The 20,702-nt window shown below is 46.8% G+C and overlaps 2 protein-coding genes and 1 pseudogene across 2 annotated transcripts; all 3 read right to left on the bottom strand.

Annotated features, from left to right (window-relative positions):
• Nucleotides 1-402: 402 nt before the first annotated feature.
• LOC144132293 (uncharacterized) lies at nt 403-3,498 on the bottom strand (annotated as a pseudogene).
• A 4,953-nt stretch (nt 3,499-8,451) lies between these two features.
• Nucleotides 8,452-9,396, bottom strand: LOC144132291 (uncharacterized). The gene has a single exon (XM_077664601.1). The coding sequence runs from the start codon at nt 9,394-9,396 to the stop codon at nt 8,452-8,454; it is 945 nt and encodes a 314-aa protein (XP_077520727.1).
• Nucleotides 9,397-19,744: 10,348 nt separating this feature from the next.
• On the bottom strand, nt 19,745-20,702 carry LOC144132290 (uncharacterized). Its single transcript, XM_077664600.1, has one exon. It carries the CDS (start codon nt 20,700-20,702, stop codon nt 19,746-19,748), a length of 957 nt encoding a protein of 318 aa, XP_077520726.1. The 3' UTR covers nt 19,745.

The raw sequence follows: 20,702 nt of genomic DNA, 5'->3' as shown, positions 1-20,702 counted from the left end.
GCAAGGTCAATATTTCGTGAATTAAAGCAAATTTTGGAATATTGGAAGCACTGAACGATGAGCATTGTGCGCGACACGTAGGTAGGAGTTAGTTGTCGCTGGCCTGGGGATGCTACCAAGGAGGAGGTTTCAAAGGTGTTGCTTGAAAAAGCAGATAAGTAGGATAAAAGTAATTTGCTAGGGCAGATGCTGCAGGGGTTGCTCATACTTTCAGGCTGCATGCTTTACGCCGCTGCTGCACGAGGTCATCAATGGTATTCAGCTGAGCTGCCACATGTAGTGTGAATTTTGAGCAGCGTCCAATGCAGAGATCAGATTCGCTTGATGCAGGCTCCAGATGGCAATAGGAAACATTGGTTGCGCTTTCTAGACAATCACATGTAAGAAGACAGGACAGGCGCAAACTAACAACTGAGGTTTATTTCAGAAAAAACACTTGTATATCATACCATACCAGCGCAGGCGCCCGCATTGGGAGACTTCACGCCAGAATGAAGCAAGGTGGCTGCGGCATGAAACACAAGAACCGCTATTTAGATTGCCAAGTTGGCGTTGTTTATCAGATTCCCCTGACATGCGGCAAAACCTACATAGGCCAGACGGGCCGATGTTTGAACGTGCGAATCCGAGAACACGAAAGATCAATTACAAACCAGGAGCAACGTCATTTACCCATGCACTGCTTAGAACATAAATGCAGGCCCCTGCTCCACCAAGTTAAGATCCTGCGCAAGTGCAGTAATGAAAAAGCACGTGAACTTCTTGAGTCATATTATATAAAAAAGAAGGGACAAGCATGCATCAGTGACACATCAGTCATACTTTACAATAGGGAGGCACGTTTTCTTGATAGTATGTTTAGGTGAGCCACGCCCTTGGTTTTTTTTCTGATTTTGGGTTGTTCTTTTGTTACGCTGCTGATACCCTGATGCGCCTGCGCTGGTATGGTATGATATATAAGCAGACCTGCCAACCCGACGATGCTAAATCTACTATAGAGGATGCCAAGAAATACTAAAATTCGGTGAAAAATACTAAAATTATGTTTTAGTACATCAAACTTTTTTTTGGCTATGAAAACATAGCAACTTCAACTGGTGTTTCAATACATCACGCAAACAACTTCAGAAAGATGTCTTCGAAGTGGAAGGTTGGGACAACACTGAGGATGTTGCTGCTTTTGCCTTCCTCAGAAAGTCCTTGTCGAACACCTGATTGTGACAGACTACAGACTCCTTACATTTCACAACTAACAGCTGTTCTAGGCTCTTTTCTGACATGGATGAGCGAAACTGAGTGCAAGTCTTCTTCACTTTGCTGAACACTCTTTCACAGTCTGCGTTACTGTGTGTGGGAGAGTCAGAATTTCTAACATAACTTTTGAGATCTTACCATACTTAAAAGTACGGTCAATGTCCTGAATACTGGCAATAGCATGCCACTGCTCGTCTATCCGCACCTGTGTAGTTACTTGTACTGGAAGTTCTTCGAGCTGAAGGCGGCTTAATTGGGCTTGGATGTCATCCAGGTCCGAGTCATCATCCTGCCCCTCAGAAACTGGCAAGAGAACTGGAAAGCGATTGGTGAAGTACCTGACATCAGCAAACTTTGCTGTCACAATGCTGGAAAGCCTTGCCACTTCTGCTTTCTTCAGAATCTCTGACTTCAAGGGGAATTTCAGGATGATGTAATCGCTTACCACCACAAAAAATCTTCTTACTCGTGTAAGAAACTGTTGCTTGTCAGCAATCTTCAGCCTTTCTAAGATTTGTAGAGTTTGGCTGCCGATTACAAGGTCATCATCATCCCTCTGGTTGCCAGAAGACTTGTAATCAATATCTGTCAGCTCGCAACTACTCTTAATAACAGATGGCTTCACAAACCGCAGTAAAATCTCCCTGAGCAGGCTGTTCAAAACTTCCAGAAGCACATGTACTTGGGGGAGCTCCAGACTGCAAAAAGGTGTTTGTCTTTTCAAATTCTGGTATGACTGACAGCAAGAAGGCGCAGTATGCCTTGTTGACATCTGATGAAAGGAACATGAACAGTCTTTCTTGCCTATTTAAGACCTTGGCCACTTGCTGATTCAGAGCTTGCTGCAAAGGAGCTGAGTCGATGTCCAGCCTTGGTCGCTTGTTCTGATGTGCGATTTTTGCTGTCCGCGTCGACTTCGGAGAGTCCATCTCTGGATTTCGTTGTTCACTTGGTGATTCCAAGGGTTTCTTCGATGGCTTCACTTCACTGTGAAAGAAGCTGAGCAGTGGCTGCCACTGCTCAACAAGCCGTTTCAAGCTCCTACCAAGAGATAACCAACGAGTGTTGACATGTTTCAGGATTTTTTTTGACTCTACATCATGCAAGCATTGAAAAGCTCTCAGCTTGTCTTTCCTTTTTGAACTCTTCTCCAGGTAGTAGTAGACATCAATCAGCACCTCGTCCACACTTACAGGAAGGCAGGCCGAACCCTTCTGAGCTGCCAAATTGATTAAACGGCAACAACGTCGAAGGATGGCAATGTTTTCATGGTTTTCTTTGAGAACAGCAGCAACCCCATTCTTGGATCCGATCATCACTGGCGCGTTATCGCACGCCATGCCGACGCAGTTCCGTACAGGCACGTTGTTGGCCTTCAGCGTGTCTACAACAAGTGCACCAATGTTCCGTCCAGTTGAGTCTCCCTCGAGTGTAGGCACTGCTAGCAAAGCAGTACGAACAATGCCGTCGACGAATGTGACAACAATCGGGTAGAGCTTTGCATCATTGCCAGCGTCGTTGCTCCCGTCGGTAGCGACCGAAAACGGTCCGGATTGAAGACAGCTTACAACACTACTGACCTGTTGATTGGCCATTTCCTTGGCGATTGCAGCCGTTTTTGTACGAGCCCAAGCATAGGCCACTGCCTCTTTGGAGTTCGGAAACATTTTCCTGAAGAGGTCTCCCGCATGGTCTGCAGCAGTGAATGGCACGTTGTGTTCGATGAGGAAAGCTGTGAAAAGGCATTCCGCTCGAATAGTGCCTTGGTCCACCGAAGAGCTAAAATATCCACCGAGCTTCTCGTTGGTGTCAACGATCTGCGCCGAGTCCTTGTGCTTCTTTGTTCCGAGGTGCAGGAGGATGCCCCGACGACCGGCGTGCGCAATGTTCAGATCACAGCGGCAGACAGTGCAGAAAACATATTTTCACTCTTGCGAGATTTCTGAATGCACGGAAAATCCGTCGAATAACTTGGTATAACACTTGAAAGTACTTCTTGCCGGACATCTTACAACGACACCCGCAGCAACAACGCTGCACACCGAGGAAATCACAACGCCGCCGGCAAAACAACAGGCCTAAGAAGCTCGGCTATGACCACACCAAACGCACCATTTCAAACGGGCAAACACAACAGAGAACAGAAGAAAGAATGAAGTCGAGAGTGTGACGGAATCCCGTCTGGCCGGGGGGATACATTTCAAAACAAAGAGACGCCGACCAGTAAAACGAAAAAATTGTATTGACGTTTCGGCGCCCAAGGCCCCCGTTCTGGGCGCCGAAACGTCAATACAATTTTTTCGTTTTACTGGTCGGCGTCTCTTTGTTTTGAAAAGAAGAAAGAATGCGAGGAAGTTCTCTCCTTCCTGCATGAACGCGATGGTGGTGATGACGATGGCTATCCAGTTTGCGAGCCACCACGGAGGAAGGAAACCATAGGAGAGGCCCTCGCTATGGTGACTGGAGGGGGAGGCGGCAGCTTCGGCAATCCGCCTTGGCTTCGGCGCGGGCGAGTTGAAGCAGGCATTCAGGACGCAGCGGCGGCGCTGCTGTCGGCAGTTAGATCGCCTCGCTAGGGTGCCTGGATGCGCGCCCTCGCCCCCGCTCCGTTCAGGTACAGTGTACTAGAAGGGGGCAGTGGGCTTACTCCCCCGCTCCTCTGACGCAGTCCGCGTCGCATCCGAGAGGTGGCGCCACAGGCAACTTCAATTAATCTTTTAAAAGATATATATAGAGGTAACAGAGTGCTCATAAAATGGGAAAAAAATGTATCAGGGCCTGTAGAGATACAGCGGGGGCTTAGACAAGGATGTCCTCTGTCCCCTTTGTTGTTCATGTTGTACCTGCAAGGTTTGGAGGCCAAGCTAGAGGGGAGTGGACTAGGTTTCAACCTATCTTTTTTCAAGCAAGGGGAATTGATTAAACAGACATTACCGGGACTAATATATGCGGACGATATAGTGATAATGGCTGACAACAAGGAAGACCTGCAGAAGTTGTTAGACATATGCAGTACAGAGGGAGATAGATTAGGCTTCAAGTATAGTAAGGAAAAATCTGCAGTCATGACATTTAATGAAGAGGGCGGCGAGCATAGAATACAGGAGTTCGTGCTAAAGGTAGTGAATGAGTACAAGTATCTTGGGGTGTGGATAAATAACAGTGCTGAGTATCTGACAGAGCATGAAAAATATGTAATGAATAAAGCTAGTAGGAATGCAGCTGTCATGAAAAATAGGGCACTGTGGAATTACAATAGGTATGAGGTGGTAAGAGGGATCTGGAAAGGGGTGATGGTCCCTAGCCTGACCTTCGGGAATGCGGTCCTGTGTATGAGGCCAGATGTTCAAGCAAGGCTGGAAATTAGGCAACGGGGAGTAGGGAGGTTAGCTTTGGGAGCACATGGCAATACACCAAATCAGGGGGTACAGGGTGATATGGGATGGGCGTCTTTCGAGAGCAGAGAGGCTAGCAGTAAGATAGCATTTGAGGAACGATTGAGAAGGATGGAGGAAAAGCGGTGGGCTAGGAAAGTTTTCAGATACCTGTATATAAAGAATGTTGACACGAAATGGAGAAAGCGAACTAGAAAATTGACAAGCAAATATCTGGACAGCAGTAAGGGGGCAAATCAGCAATTATCGGTTAAGAAAAAGGTTAAAGGAACAGAGAGAGCTTTGTGGAAAACAGGGATGCTGACGAAATCGGCACTAGAAACATACCGGACCTTTAAACAGGAAATTGTCAAAGAAAATATCTATGATAATTGTAGGGGAAGTTCTTTGTTGTTTGAGGCCAGGACTGGAGTTTTGCGGACTAAGAAGTATAGAGTCAGGTACCAGGAGATAGACACTTTGTGCATTGCGTGCGGAGAGGAGGAGGAAACGGCTGAACACGTTGATACTTTTCTGTAAAGGGCTTCACCCTACAGTGGAAGGCAGCGGGGCTGACTTACCCAAGGCATTGGGGTTTAGGGATAGTGAAGGGAAAGTGGATTTTAAGAGGTTAGAAGTAACCAAGCGAAGGTTATCTGATTGGTGGCTAAAAGCAAGACAGGAGTAAAATTTCACAAGGCATGGCTAGGTGGCTTGAGCCACCGCCCGATGTAAAGGGTTCAGCCGTATCCATCCATCCATCCATGTAAACTTTGCCTGGAGCTTTCATTTCCTGGCGGTTCTGTTTATTTCATTTCGACGCCGTCGACAGACTTATTGGCTTTAATTTTAAAACACTTGACAGTCTTTACATTTCTTTAGCAATCGGCGTGTTTTTTTTTAGGTCACATGATATTTCCCACCATAGTATATTGAGTAAAAGGCGAGGGCAACTCCAGCAACTTGCTACTTATCCTAACCGCGAGGCATTTTAACCAAATAAGTCGTTGACAACGGATTTTGCCTATGCAGAAAGGGCTTAAAATGTTCCAAATTATCAAGCAACCGTTAAAAGATATATATAGTAAAAAATCTTGAATTACAGTGTCGGGGACCAAATATACCGTTTCATATGGTGTTGCACTAACCCAAAATGATTTTTATGAAGATTGTCTGGTAATCCCCGCGTGAATTAGAAAACAGTGCGCCCATACCTCCTAGCCAAGCTAAAAAAAAAGCAGGCATGCTATGAGGTTTCTGCAATTGCTTTGCCAAAATGAAATTGCATATATGGCTTAAATATTTTCTTTTTTCACCTAGGTTGGTTGTTTCACGTGTGACAGTAGAATGTTACCCACCATGCAGTAACAATCGTGCCATGCTTGTCTACAGCAATATAAGAGTAAATAAAATAAAGATAAGGCTGTTTGTTGCTTACACAAAGCTTTTATTTCAAATAAGTAAAGTTCAACACCCAGCCAATGAGTCACGCAGCATCTTATGTGCAACGGCTCAACTTGAGCTGTTTGGCCCTCTGCCGCTTTCCTGCCTTGTCGCTGTTAATGCCTTTCACATAGAAATGCAGACGTGTGACAACATAAAAACTAATTATTTTTGCTGTGAGGGAAGGAGCATGTGCACTGCAACCGACTTCGAGCGAAAGTCTGTTCTGAACAACTGCCAGCATATCCATTATGCTATCAGAATGTAGTTCGCTCTGACTGAAACATTCGGTGAAGAGATCCTCCAGCTTCTTCACAAACCCGTACAAATGACTGGAGGGATGGAGGAGACCTCCTCGGTCACAGTAGTTCGTCAGTCGGGCAAGTTGGAAACTTTCGCCTGGTGGAGTCATAGTGAGCAGCTTGATACATTCTTGGCATTTTGTACTTGCATTGACAGCACACTTCCGCGCAACATAGCCCGCAATGTGGTAAGTAAGCCTTGAGTCGCTTCTAACCACGTGCTGGTTGTGGTCGTTTGAAAGCTGCAGGTCCGTGCCATGCTGCGGCACTGCGTTTGTGGCCTCTGTGGCTGTAGTGCTAGCTACACTTTGGCTGCACTCATTTCTGTCGCCTGATGCTTCAAGAGAATCAGCTTCCAGTAAGGAGGCCAGTGTACCTTCCTCGCAGTTTCCTTCACTGACTGACCTAACTAGACCGTAAAAAGAAAGGCAATTTACAGTGATCAGGAACTGTGTTGGAGTTGGGTGGTCATTGTTGCCCGAAGCCTGCCTCACAATTTCAAAGAAATTCTCGAGCGGGTCCTGGCTGGTCCTTGACGTCATCATAAACCTGTACCCAACTTTAGTTGTTAAATACGCAAGCAATTCAAGAGTACTTGAAATAGTCACACGCAGGCCAACTGCTGTGGAGTCACTTAAAAACCCTCCTGTTCCTTTGACGTGTTTTTCCCACTGGTCAAGGTAAGATAGGAATTCCTTGAGAGTTCTTGTCTTCAGGGAGTCTGGCCCAAGAGCTTCAGCAGCATACCGTGACGTCATGACTGATATCAGCTGGCTGATCTTGCTGAAAAAGCTTGCTGAAAAAAAAAGAGCATAAAACAATATTGCTTTAAGTATTGTTGACATGGCCTTTCAAATTGCAGCCAAGGCTATGTAGCTAGGCAAAAACTTCAAAATGGTAAAATTAATAAATCCTCGCTTTAAGGAATGCCTACTGAAAAACTTGTGGTAGTATGGTTACCTGAAGAATTCCCAAGTGGCGCTTATGGTTCCAAATATCGTGTCCAGCTCGTTCCTGTAGAGGTGGAAAGCTCGGAGGACTTTCGGGCCAAACAGTTGAAAAGCGTAGCTCACTCGCATTTTTTCAAAGCCATTTGGGTTCAGATGACACTCTGTGATTCCAGGCATGGCTTTGAGTGTCACATTATTAGCATCAATTTTGTGGGCTTCCCTTACCGGCCGCATGGTGACCTGCAGAATAATTCCAAGACAAAACAGGTCATTTAGAGCAGTGCATGCTGGTTGTAGCAAGGATGGAAATCATTCAGCTAAGTCAGATGCCGTCCAGTTAAATGTTCTCCAACTAAATCAAGTCCTATGTTCCACGTAAACCCTAAGACGATAGACCAACAGCAGAAAAGCAGCTGCCCTTTAGACAAATTTAGTCCTATAGTCCCTCATGCATGACATATTCGAAATAGTTGAATAAAACATACTGTGCTGCACAGTAAAATTAAGAGTTCAACACTAAGAAACTAGGTGTAATGTGCTGCAATTTGAGAATAGAAAGTACATAGTACACATAGTGGGCAACTTACATGGCCAGCTGGGGTGTTGAAACCATTCTTCAACAGGTAGTTTCGAAGGCATTTAATAAGATGCGGGAAATCTGAAATGAAGAACAAGTTTCGCGTTGGGTCAGAGGGGTGCTGGACCTTGCAGTTAACTGAAGTGGCCGTTGCACGTATTCCCATCATCCTCCACATTTTCCGGTTCCAGCTTGCACCGTCAGTTGTAATAAAATCGACAAAGAGTCCACTTTTTTCTGCCAGTATTGTGGCTTCTATTATGACTTTGGCGAGGATGTCTGCTTTCATGTTGCCGTTCGTCGCGAAGCAGCCAATGACTTGACTCCATTTTCCTTGAAATGGTACAAAAAGGACTACCATGCCATGATCAGATGGTGTGCTCTTGTCCTTTTGTGTGGTAAACGGCCCCAAGTCTACGAAGCCTTCAATTGCACCAGTGCTCCTCACGGACAAATTCTCAGAAAGTTTGAGCTCATCAATGAGCAATCCTCCATGCCTCTTGCTGATGTCGAGCTCCGCTGTCTTAGATTCCAGTTTCTTCAGGATTTTCTCATTGAAGCCAAAAAGTGTACGGTAAATGGATACATAAAGATTCCAGTTTCTTCAGGATTTTCTCATTGAAGCCAAAAAGTGTACGGTAAATGGATACATAACGTTTCAGTGTTGATTTGCTTGGCAGGGCAAGGATTTTGTTTTTTCTCAAGTGCTCATATAAGCGGGGACTCTTCATCTTCATTATGATGCAGTCAAGTAGCCAGCTTTTGCTGTACCGAAGGCCATTTGGTTTGACTTTAGCTGCTGCAAAGCAGTGTTTAACAGCTTCTTGCTGCCGGGGTGTAAGGCTCTCAATTTGCTCTTGAAGAACATCTTCTTTTTTTGCTGCAACTTGCTCTTGTATTTTCACAAGGCTTTCTCTTGTATCAGCAAGACGAGTGGAAAGTCTCTTGTTCTTTCTTACTGCAGTTTTCAGTTTATGAGCAACGCTGTGGCGTGCCTTAGTGGTCTTACGCTGGACTCGGGATCGCCGTGTGAGCAAAGCTCGCTTCAGGTACCGGCAGGACCACGGCACGGCCACAGCATTATCGAACGGGCAGAAAGCGGGCTTTGGTTGTCCGTCGGACGTTTCTGACCTTTTCCTCTTTCGAGCGGTCGTCTCTTGTGTCGGCTTCTTAGTTAGGTAGGTCGGCAAATTGGGTAGTATGGTTGGCACGGCATCGGCGCGGAGAATCGGCTTCCCACGAGCTATCCTCACCTCTTTGCCTTGGATTACGTGCACATAATCCCTGAGCACATAACGCGGCTCGAAATGGAGCTCGCACACTGCGCTCGTGTCGTCCAAGGGCTTGTCAGCTCTGTGGAGGTTCTTTTCCCATTCTTTCCGCCTGTTTTCGTCCTTCGGGACGCCAAACAGAGACAACTTCTGTCCACCCTTCACATACACGTAGCCCGTTTGGCACCCGGGCGCGTAACAGTGGTTTTGCCGATGTCGCGGCATATCTCAGTCCCAGTAAAAGCACACTTATGTCTTCATGCTGTGCGTGACAAAAACACTGCACGAAAAAACACACGCGACGACGTCCACAGCAAACAAACGCAGCTCCGCTGAGAGGCAAATGCGCGCGCGGGCCGCTGCTGCTACATTGAAGCCGACACTAGCGCCGCCGCTCGGCCTCTCGGAGAAGCACATATCGTCGACGTTCGCGGAGCCACCGCTTCGCATAGCACCTGCCGGCGAGTAAGCCCACTGCCCCCTTCTAGTACACTGTAGTTCAGGGTGAGGACAACCGCGTCGTCTGCTACGGCGTCCGCCATTGCATAGCCCTCTCTCAGGGAGCGCGCTGCAAGCATACGACTATGCCCCTAGTTTCTCGCCCGCGTGCACGTTTCGTGCTGATAAAATTACTTGAAGAGGGGGCAGGACAAAACAATAGACCAAGGAAGCTAACTTTTTCATGGTACAGTTTTGCTCAACCCATGCTGCGACATGATATCGTTCACGAATGCAGCGTGTTTTGCTTCGAAACACAGTGCAGTAGTTGTTCGCTTAGAAAGTATGCGACGTGAATCGCTCTGTTCTCGCGGTATGGCAGATGCTGTAGTTCACTGATTTTTACTGGCGTGGTGTGAGCTTCCCTTTAGCCTATGTGAGCTCTAGGTGTTGCACCTTCCCAAGGCAAGGCGGGCTGACAAAGTTTGATTTTTTGCTAAATTGTCATTATGGGACATTAATTAAGATATGAACTTCAATTGCTGAAAGAATGAATGGAAGTAACCTAATGAACGAAAACTCTGGCGAAAGACTTGGGGAATAAATTTAAGCAGCGAATTTCACACTAGCTTCGAATACACAGTTTAAAACAGACACATTGAACACACCGAGCAAACTTTTGAAGGATTTTATTCGGATGCTGTTTTAGTATGAAGGGGAAAATGAGCTCTGCAGCGTAAAAATACAAGGTAATACACTACAGAAAACAATTAAAAATGCAGGTCGAGATGGTATTGAAGAAAGGAGCAAAAAAAAATACCACTGTTACTAAGGTAATATGAAAGGGGATATGTTGCGGCGATGTACAGGGCACTGCAGGGCATTTTCAGAGTTCACGGCAGGCTTGCTCCTGCACATGTCTTACTTGCGTTTCCACTGACTGTTCTTGCTCCAACCTTACGAAGGTGTATGCGCAGCCGCAGCCGTGCGTAGCTTGAGATCAGCATCTGGACGGCTTCCTTGTGCTGCTCGCAAGTTTCGAGATTGGGTCCCAACATTTTGTTCAGATATGCAGTTACGACCTGCACTGGCGATTTCATGGTGAGCACGTTATCCGTCCAAGTGGTGATTCCCCTGAAGAGAAAGGGTGCTGCCTTTCAGAAGGAGTTGATTCAGTGAGCAACACCTATCAGAAAAAGAAGGACTGCACTTCCCTGCTGAGAAGAGTGGCTGGCTCAATTTGTGATTCTGGGCTACGGGTTCTTTTATCCGACAAAAAAGGCGGCTTCGTGGTCCTACCGCGGAAACTATTCGGGGAGAAGGCACTAACAGCGATCAACAAGAACTTCCGAGTTGCGGATGTGAAGCCGACGAAGGCGAAGGCCAAAGCGGTTGCGTATTTAGATGATTTGAAGCTTGAGCGGATGAAGAATGAAGTGATGAGTAACAAGGTACATGTGCTCGCTGTGTTTTTTAGTGCAAAGAGTCATAAGTTGGAATGCCCCTTTAGAGCAATCGTAACGGAGAGAGGAACCTGGCAGGCAGTTGTTAGCCGATACCTTCAAAGACACCTGAAGAGTCTGTCGCCTGAAGACCCCTACAAGACCACCAGCTCGGACGGCATTGTGAAAATTTTCAAAGAGAGCATGCCAGGTGTTAATTATGGCTTCTCGGTTGACATTGAAGAGCTGTTTTATTCGGTTCCTCACAACGAACTGCTCATGGCGGTCAGCAACTGTATAGAGCGTTTGGGGGTTGTGGGGTTCCAAAATGCCTGTGGCATTTCGATAGAAGGTTTCATGGAACTGTTGAATGTGTACCTCTCCTCAACGCTAGTGAGTTTTCAGGATAAATTCTATGTGCAAAAACGAGGCATTTGTATAGGGTCGAGTGTTGCACCTGTTCTCACTGAAATATATTTAGCGGAAGTTGACTGTTCACTCTCACGGGCGCTAACTGACGACCGCATCGCGCGAGTTTTCCCGATACGTAGACGACTTTTTAATACTCTTAAAAATGAATCCCAATGACAACCCACAAGAGGTCACTAATGAAGTTTTAACGTCTTTTAAATTTAAGGCTCCCAGTTTGAATTTTACCGTAGAATTGCCTGAGAATTCTTGCTTACAGTTCTTGGACTTGAGATTGTTTTTCAGTGAACCGGACCACTTGTGTTGGATGTACATGCCTAGAACAAAAAAGGCCCTTTTACCCTATGACTCCTGTTATTCTAAGCTTATTAAGAGAGGAATTGCTTCATCCTGCTTGAGGTCATCATTACTGAAGTCCTGTTTTCACAAGGTTTCACTCGGCTTTTCCGCTCAAGTCGCACGCCTAAGTTGTGCTGGGTTTCCCTCGTCGCTTCTGCAGGCCGCTGCCGGGTCTCTGTTGAGAACCGTCATCCCAACTTCTAGTGCTCGAGAATCTGGCATTCGTGAGAGGCGGAAATTTGAAGTACTGCCCTATATACATAAGACCTCGCATGGCCTGAAGAGGGTGGCAAGAAAATTCGGTGTGGAAATCTTCTTTTCGGCGCCTTGTGAGCTGTCCCGTTTGTGCGCGCTAACTAACAATGAAACGAGAACAAAAGCAGGCTGTGGTGTAAACCACAAAATCAAGTTTGTGTCTGTCGAATGGGAGTAGTGTATGAAATCCCGCTTAGTTGCGGCTCAGTTTACGTGGGACAAACGGGACGCTGCATTAATAAGCGCCTACAAGAACACAAAAATTCGTTGGGCTCTCACAGCGGCATGCATTTGCCCAAACACTGTCTTTTTTGTGACAATAAATGCACGCCACTCTTTGAGCGTACAAAGATAATCGGAAGGGCCAAAGACCAGAAAACACGTGAGGTCATTGAAGCCTGGCAGATTGATAGATATGGGCCCGAGAAGTGTGTAAGCGAGGCTTCGGTCTATCTGTACAAGAAGGAGCTGAAGTTCTTGAACTCGATAAGATAGAGTTTGCTTGTTGCGCATGCGTAGGGTTGGTGATGGAAGGAAGATGTGTTTCAATAAACAGTTGCAAGTCCACGCTCGTTCTGTCTACTTCTTCCCTGTGTATCGTCCTTTGCGTGGGTTTCGTTCTTAGCTCCTCACAAGACTGTAGAGTGCTCATGACTGCACTGCTCGGATAGTGAAGGTTGTTGCCATCGCAAATATATTCCTTGAGCGCAGTTAAATATGCATGCTCGCTGCTGCTGGACCCCAAGACTGCGGCCTTGCACTGGCCACACGAGTTAACCGCTTTGATGATGCTTTTTACCAGAAAGCCACCAATGTGAAACAGGATGGCACAATCAGCTGATGATAGCGCCTCAATGAAAGGTATTTCCGCGTCGTCAATGTCTTCCACTTCGGCTTCGGTGTGCTCCTTCAGGCCTTTCGACAGCATGTCAACAAGGTATTGGCCATCGTCGACTTCATAGTTTGTTGTCGTTGGTGAGTGCAAAAACTGACTCACGCAAATAAGCTTCAACGCACACTTCATATCATACGCATTCGGAACCGGCTTCCTTATGCGTACGACAGAAAATAGGTTTTCGAGGCAGTCCTGCAGAATCCTGCTAGTTAAAAAAAACTTATAGCCTTCGCTTTTTAGGAGAGTATCGTGAAGTCGAACAACGACTGTTGTTGATATTACGAGGCCTGCTTGAGACGGTTTCCACTGAGGCGTGCTACCTGCTTTCATACCTTGAAAGGTTTCAAGCGCCAACATAAGTGTGCCGATGGCTGAATGGTATTTCTCCATGTTTTCAAGGCTTAGAGCGGTTGATGGGTGTCGTGAAGACATAATTGTGTACCACTTAGATACCAGTTCGAGGAAGCATGCGGTAGTCTCCGCTTCTGGACTCAGAATTTGATGCCTCACCAAATGTCGGATTGCGGCAGGAGCCTCCCTGAAGAACTGCACAGCTACTCCCACTTTCATTTTGGTGAAGTGACCCCCAGTAACATGCGCCTCTGAGAGCTTTGGCGCGACTTTTAGCTCTTCTCTTTGTCACTGTCGTACTCTACTACAGCGCGTACATGACCCATTCTTACTTCGTTAGATGACAAGCCATGTTGACATACAGTTGCATCACTAAGAGTAAAAACAGATGAATTCAGAAGCTGGCCCCTGATATTCTTCAGCACGTGTGCTGCGTCCGCAGTAAAAAATAGCTCTTTACCTTCAAGGAAAGGATGTGGTATTGAGCAAAGTGTTCGAGAATTTCTGTGACTCGTAAATCCAAGATCTCGCCACATCGCCCGGTTTGAAGCTCCCATGTCCGAAGTCACGATGCGGATTCTCAGAGAAATGTCGGCACAAAGTTCAACAATCTGCAGAACGCACTCCTTGAGGGTCGGACCATCTACGTGACTACCAGTGAAATGGTATGCAATTACTTGCTTCCATCTCTGAGTTAGGCCGCCCACCATGAATACCAGGGCATGGCGAGCAGGCTCATCTGGCTTTAGAGGCAAGGTTTTCCCCCCATACACAGCGTCTCCAGCCCGATCGAGCTCATATCCTTGAGCGATCTCCATTTCATCGAGGAATAAGGCACAGTCTTTCTCGACATCCTGCATGCCTTCTGCTTTCATCTTTAGCAATTCAACCACCTCAGTTAGGATCCCCGGCGTAAAACTCAGGCCTTGGAGGCGACGCGCAAGAGTCCTATTGAATGGAAGTGGATATCCGAGTTTCCTGATTGTTTCGTAACCCGAGGTTCTGCATGAGAATTTTATCTGCAGCGCTTGCTGGATTGTTTTTGGTGACCATGTGTTGCCTTGGTTGCTATTTCGAGAAAGTGCTTCCACTTGATCTTTGTTCAAGAATTTCACGTGCTTTTCAAGATTTTCTAAATTACGCTCTAGCTTTTGCACCTTTTTTTTAAGGCATTGAATTGTTGCATTTGCCTTGCTGTGCGCGTCACGGAGTTGATTGTACTTCCTCTTCATATCTGCGAGTTGCTTATTTAGCTCTGCGTGCGAGATATTAGCAGATTGTAGATCATCTTCTCCAGACAGTGCAGCAGGGGACCAACCTTGCATTCGTTGCGCATTGCTTCCATCACTTGGCGAATGGCTGAGGCTGCCTGCTTCTGGGCAGCAGTCCTGTTCTAGAGGCAGATCGATGTTGCTGGTCAGTAACCCCGAGGCTGGATCCTTGCTTTTATCCCATGAGACTCCAGCTGTTACAGAAGCATCATCTTCGCACGGCGGCACGCTTTCTCCTTCACATGCCCCAGATGGCACCGGAGGTCCCATCCTTTCTTTTGGTGGCTTCCTTTTCTGGGGCAAAGCTGCAATAACAAAACAAAATAAGTTGGTGGTACAAACAAGAATGGCCGTTGTCGTAATTAGATCTATGCAAGCGATTGCAAGCTCGAATGCATTAGTGCCGGTGAAGTTCTTCAAAATAATGCAGAGGCGAGTATTTGGTGCATGCAACGATGATACGAATTATTGGCGGTACTTACCGCGAAAGGGAAACACAGTTGGTACAGCATTTGGTTTCAGCTTTTTCCAGCCATCGGCACGATTTTGCTCGAAGTTGTTCTCTTCAAAGTGGGCCTGCAGGCAATGTCAGAACCACAAAAAAAAGTGTGAAGCTTGTAATACCTTTATAAAGTAGCGAAACCGGGAGCATCAACGCATAATTCTTTCAGCGCTGGGCTCACGTCTAATGTGTTTTAGAACCATATAAAAATGCTGGCATCGTACAGTTTGATGATGCAGGCACGGAACACTGGCTCGTGTCACATGGCAGTATTTCTACTGCTTCTGAGCACACTTTTGCACACTACAAAATGATGGACTCCGAGCACGGTTATTACGTGCACGGCAGTAAGTTTTAAATACAAAAGCGAAGCTCATAATACTCACATTGCACACGCATGATCCCTTCGTCGGCTGCCACTTGTCACGCTTGACTTTTGCGATCCACAGAAGTCTTCTCTTCGGCTCTGTCGGAAAGTGATACATCTTCCAGCCATTTCTAGAATGGTTGGTGCACAACGGCACACAGCAGCCAGGCATTCCGTGCCGAAAACCACGGCCAGGCGGACGCGCGATGTTCACACGTGCTGGCTCCGCAGAGAGTGGGCTAGGCAATGGCGGACAGCGGCTACGAAAACCGGTCGAGGCAGCAACAGGTCCTTCAAAGAATGTCCCCACCCTGAACGGAGCGGGGGCGAGGCGCGCATCCAGGCACCCTACGCCTCGCAGGCAAGATGCGCAGAGGTATGCAGAGGCGCGATCGGTCAGCCCTCATCGCGGCATTTTATGCACGCGCTTAGACTGCGCCTCAGTTATTGTTTTTGCATGCTGTATAAGCTTTTTTTTGCAGATTTATGTTCTCTGTGCAAACTATACTGGGAAATAAAATTACGGACATAACCTGGACGCGTGAAGCGCAGAGCTGAAGCAACGGACAGAACCTGATCAGCTAAAGGATATGAAGGTCACTTGTGGACTTAAAAGATTGCTTGTATTTTATTTTTGTTGCCTATAACTTTTTTTAACTGGTCATGGATCAGTGCATCCGTTTATGGAGTCTACTTATCAAGACACTTGTAGCCTACTGAAAATAAATGCATAGCGCCGCGGGAGACTACAGTAGTACAAGCAACGGTCAGAAAAAGAAACCTTTATTTACATTGAGGCATTTGCAGATCACAGAACTTTTATTTACATTGAGGCATTTGTAGATCACAGAAATTGAACAATATATGTACAGGCAACAAAGCAAACTATGTAACACGTCGTAGTTTTAGCAGCCGCGCCTTCTCTCTTTTTCCTTCTGTTTTTGTTCTCAGCCTGAACAAGGAAATGCAATCTTGTAATGGCATAAAATTTGATTACAGAATTCGTCACCTCTTTGTTGTGTTCAGGACAGCCAACAAAGTTCAGCTGATTTTTTGCCAAGCATGATACAAGATCCATAATGCTGTTTGCTTTGAGCTTGTTAAAGGTGAAACAATGGGTAAATGAATCCTCCATCTTCAAGATGACGGTTTCAAGCTCCTTGGAAGGATACAGCAACCCTCCTCTGTCCACCTCCATAGTTAAGCAGGCTTCATTCGGACGGTCAGATCTAGTGGCTGAGCAAAGCAATGATTTGGCACAATCCTCACACTTTGTCTTCTTTAACATCTTGCGGGCAACATATCCAGCCACATAATATGTGATGCGGGCATCACTCTTGATTGAAACAAGACAAGTGTGGTCGGGCAAATTGTTGGTGCTTTTAAGCACATCGTGCACTTCGTTAAGGCACCCAATGTCCATGAGCTCATCGAGCTTGTTATTTATGTTGTTTGACGCACCGGCGTCGGCAGACAGCAAGCTCTTGATCATGCCTGGAGAGACATTTCCGCCTGCAGGTGCCTTCGCCAAGCTGCAAAATGCGAGGCAGTTTACGGAAAGCAAAAATTGTGTTGGTGTTGGGTGATCATTGCATCCAGACATTTGTCGCAGGATTCCAAACATATTTTCTAAAGGGTCTTGACTTAAACGAGCAGTCATCAGGTATTTGTAACCAAGCTTGCCAGTAGCATAGTCAAGGAGGGATATAGTACTGGCAAGGGTTACTCGAAGACCCTCTGCGGTTGGACCACTAAGAAAGCCCAGTTTGCCGACTTTTGCTTCCCAAGTATCTATGTATACCAGGAAGTCTTTGACAGTCGACAGGCTTCCAGAATTTGGACGCATAGCATCCTTGCTGCACCTGGATGTCATCGCAGCAACGAGTTTGTGCATTCTTCTTGTAAAAGCTACAGTAGCAGTAGTTGACCCAGTGCCGCACATGCTTTCCACTTGTTCTTTATATGTATAAAGGCCCTTCAGAACTTCGTCGCTGAAAAGAGCACAAGCAAAATTTACCTTTTTTCAAAGCCATTTGGCTCAATCACCGCCCGTGTAACATGTGGCATTGCTCTGAGCCTCACAACGTCTCTGTTGTGACACTTCCATGCCTCCTTGATGACAACCATTCTCACCCTCCCTTCTGGTGTTTCAAGGCCTTTTGAAACAACAGAGTTGCGGACGCACTTCAGTAGATGCGGGAAATCAGAGAGAAAGTGTAAACTTCTCCCAGCATCTGCAGGGTGCTGCACCTTGCATACAGTCCGCTTTGCTGACCCTTTCACCCAAGTGCATGCCACATGCTTCTATTCCACGAGGCACCGTCTGCGGTGACAAAGTCCACGAAAAGGCCGGACCTCTCTGCAGCTGGCGTGGCATCAACAACAATCCTTGAAAGCAGATCTGCCTTCACGTTACTGTGTGAGCCAAATACTCCAAGGATTTGCTGGAAATCTCCAGAAAACGGCTGGAAAAGCACTACCAAACCATGATCGCAGGTCTCTTGGCTCTGGGTTTGTGAAGAGTATGCACCAAGGTCAACAAACCCTTCAATAATTCCTGTGCTGGTTACCTTTAAGTTTTCAGACAGTTTCATTTCATCTATTAAGATGCCTCCATGCCGGTGATACTCATCCATGCCTTTAGTCTTTTCCGCAATTGCACTGAATATGTTTTCATTGAAACCAAAGCTGCTTTTGTAATTCTTTGTGTATATTAGGAGGCAGCTTTTACTTGGCAGAACCATTACTTTATGTTTACGAATGTGTTCATACAACTTGGGGCTCTTCATTCTCATTACAATACATTCAAGAAGCCACTCTTCATTGTACTTCATCCCCTGAGTGCCTTTCCTCCTGGAAGCATCGAAGCATACCTTCACCTGCTGCTGTTGCTTTAAGGGTAAAGCAGAAATGCTTTCCTGAAGGTTCGAATGTGAAATGGATGCATTCTCTTCCTTCATAGTTTTCAAAGAGCATGCCAGTTTTCGCACCTTCTTCCTTTCATGACGAAGCTGCATGTTACGTGTCACCAGCTTTTTGAACACAGTCAAACGATTATTTTTTGCCCTCATCCTTCGATAGGAGGCTTGATTTAGGAGAAGTTTACGGAGGTATCTGCACTGAAGGCACGGTCCTTCATTCTGTGATGCGCCGAAGCATTTCGCACTGTGCAGCCTGGCTCCATGAAATCTATAGGAGGTATTCACATGACGTCATCCGCAAGGGGCGCTAGTGGCCGGCGCGGCATTCGCCATGTTGGTGGTTGCGCGCGCGGCAGCCGCAGCATTTACCTCGCTTGTGATGTGTGAAATGTGAGTGTATTTAGCGACTCGCCGCAGATCATTTCTGTCCGACCCGTAACACCGTGTGACTGAGTGGATACGCCGTGAACTGCGCGATGCAGAAAGAGCGGGCACGCTGAAAATGTTACATTTTGTGAAAACGTCGACCCGTAGGAATGTGCAGGCGCCGGCGTGGTGTGCGACGTACTACAAGACGGCTGCCGTGCGTTGAATTCACCGATATTGAGGTCCGACTTGTGCACGGCGTAAGTTTGCCGACAGGCCGAGGAATTAAAGCATGCAAATATATGAGAGGGTGCAATTGCTTGACAAGCGGTCGGGCCGAACATCCGTGCTGAGGGTGCCGACGGCCAAGTGCCGTTTTTCATCTAGGTGAGTAGTTAAACGTGTCTGTTCGTTTAGTTAGCTTAACTTGTCATCTCTGTCTGCTGAAAGTGACGTGTTACTACTGAATGTAGCGGAATTGCTGCACATCGCTTTGCTGCGAACCGGCCTACAGATTCCAGGTCTTGTGCACTGGAAGCAACGCTACGTTTCTACCATCAAACCTGCAAAACATTCTTGCTGTCTGCCATTCGTGCTGCGAGTGCATGACAGTATTTGTTCGACCATTTTGTCACGTAAACAAAGCAGCTATGACACAATAAGTCTTTTTGCTGAAACAATGAGGCTTCGGCAGTTCGCGGACTACAGCCGCTGGAAATATGAGTTTCTGCAGCGTCAGTTTGGGAATATGTGTAATTAATCATGTGCTGTGTTATCCACGATGTGTCCTGTATGAGTAGCTGACAGTTATGAACTGATATTAAAAGCTGCAAGTCGTGTACATTGTTGCGTGCAATGCAGCCGGCCAGTTTTGCTGCCGAGTTGCGGCAACGCAGCTCGGTTAAATTACGGCACAGAATTCTGCTGCAAACTTGATGGACAATAAGCGTTCCACAAAGAAAAGTGGACGTTGTCGCATTTAACAACGTGCAAAGATGTTACGGATCACTAACAATACAGGCCGGATACCTCACGGCGTACCGTGACACTGCGCGAGCTTTCGTGAAACGACTACAAACATGGCGCGTTTGCCGCGGCGACGCTCGCGCCGTCTGGTAGCGCGGCCTCAGTGAATACCTCCTATACTTGACCTGGCCAGTCCTGGGAAATTTTTCTTCCGCCAAATCCTTCTCCAATCCCGCGCAGGAATTCATTTCGTTTACAGAGCGAAGGAGGCCTTCCACACTTACAGCGTCAAAAACGTCCACTTTCTTTACAGATACACCCTGAACAAACACTGAACAGTGGTAGCGATCTCCGTGCGCGGAACACAACAAGAGTTTTCTGAAGCACAAGCTATCGTTGTCTGGCGCGCAAACGCTAAATGCGACTGTTTCCGGCATTCCGGCAATAAGGCTTTTCGACCAGTACTCGGTCGGTAGGTTGTCTCCGCTAAGATGCTCCAGCTCTCGTAGGTTACATGTGTCGTGAACCGCTGTTTCGCCAGTACTCGCGTCGTCGAACGAAGTTGCCTCCTGTGGCGAATCGTCACTTACTTTCCTTTTCTTCCCCAGAATTTCTCCGCTGGATGTCTTAGACTTTCTTTTCGGTGGTAGTCGTTTGGACAAATAAGATGGTGTGTTGGGAAACAACGTGGGTACAGCGTCGTCACTGAGGCAAGGCCGGCCACGAGGAATCTTCACCACCTCTCCATTCACAATGTGGGTGTAATCCCGTACGATGAATCTTTCATCGAAATGCAGTTCGCAGAGCACCGACGATTTCTCCACGGGCTTGTTCGCGCGAGGAATCACTTTCTGCCACGCTCGAAACTTCTCCTCGTCATTTGGCACTGAAAAAACGGAGACTTTGTTTCCCTTCTTTCTTGCGGAAACATATCCCGTCGTGCACCCAGGGGCAAAACAATGAGTCTGGCGCTTTGAATTCGCAGCCAT

This window comes from Amblyomma americanum, chromosome 5 (assembly GCF_052857255.1).
Source record: "Amblyomma americanum isolate KBUSLIRL-KWMA chromosome 5, ASM5285725v1, whole genome shotgun sequence".
Taxonomy (NCBI): Eukaryota; Metazoa; Arthropoda; class Arachnida; order Ixodida; family Ixodidae; genus Amblyomma; species Amblyomma americanum.
The sequence above is the reverse complement of the archived record's forward strand: the minus strand, read 5'-3'. Positions and strand labels throughout refer to the sequence as shown.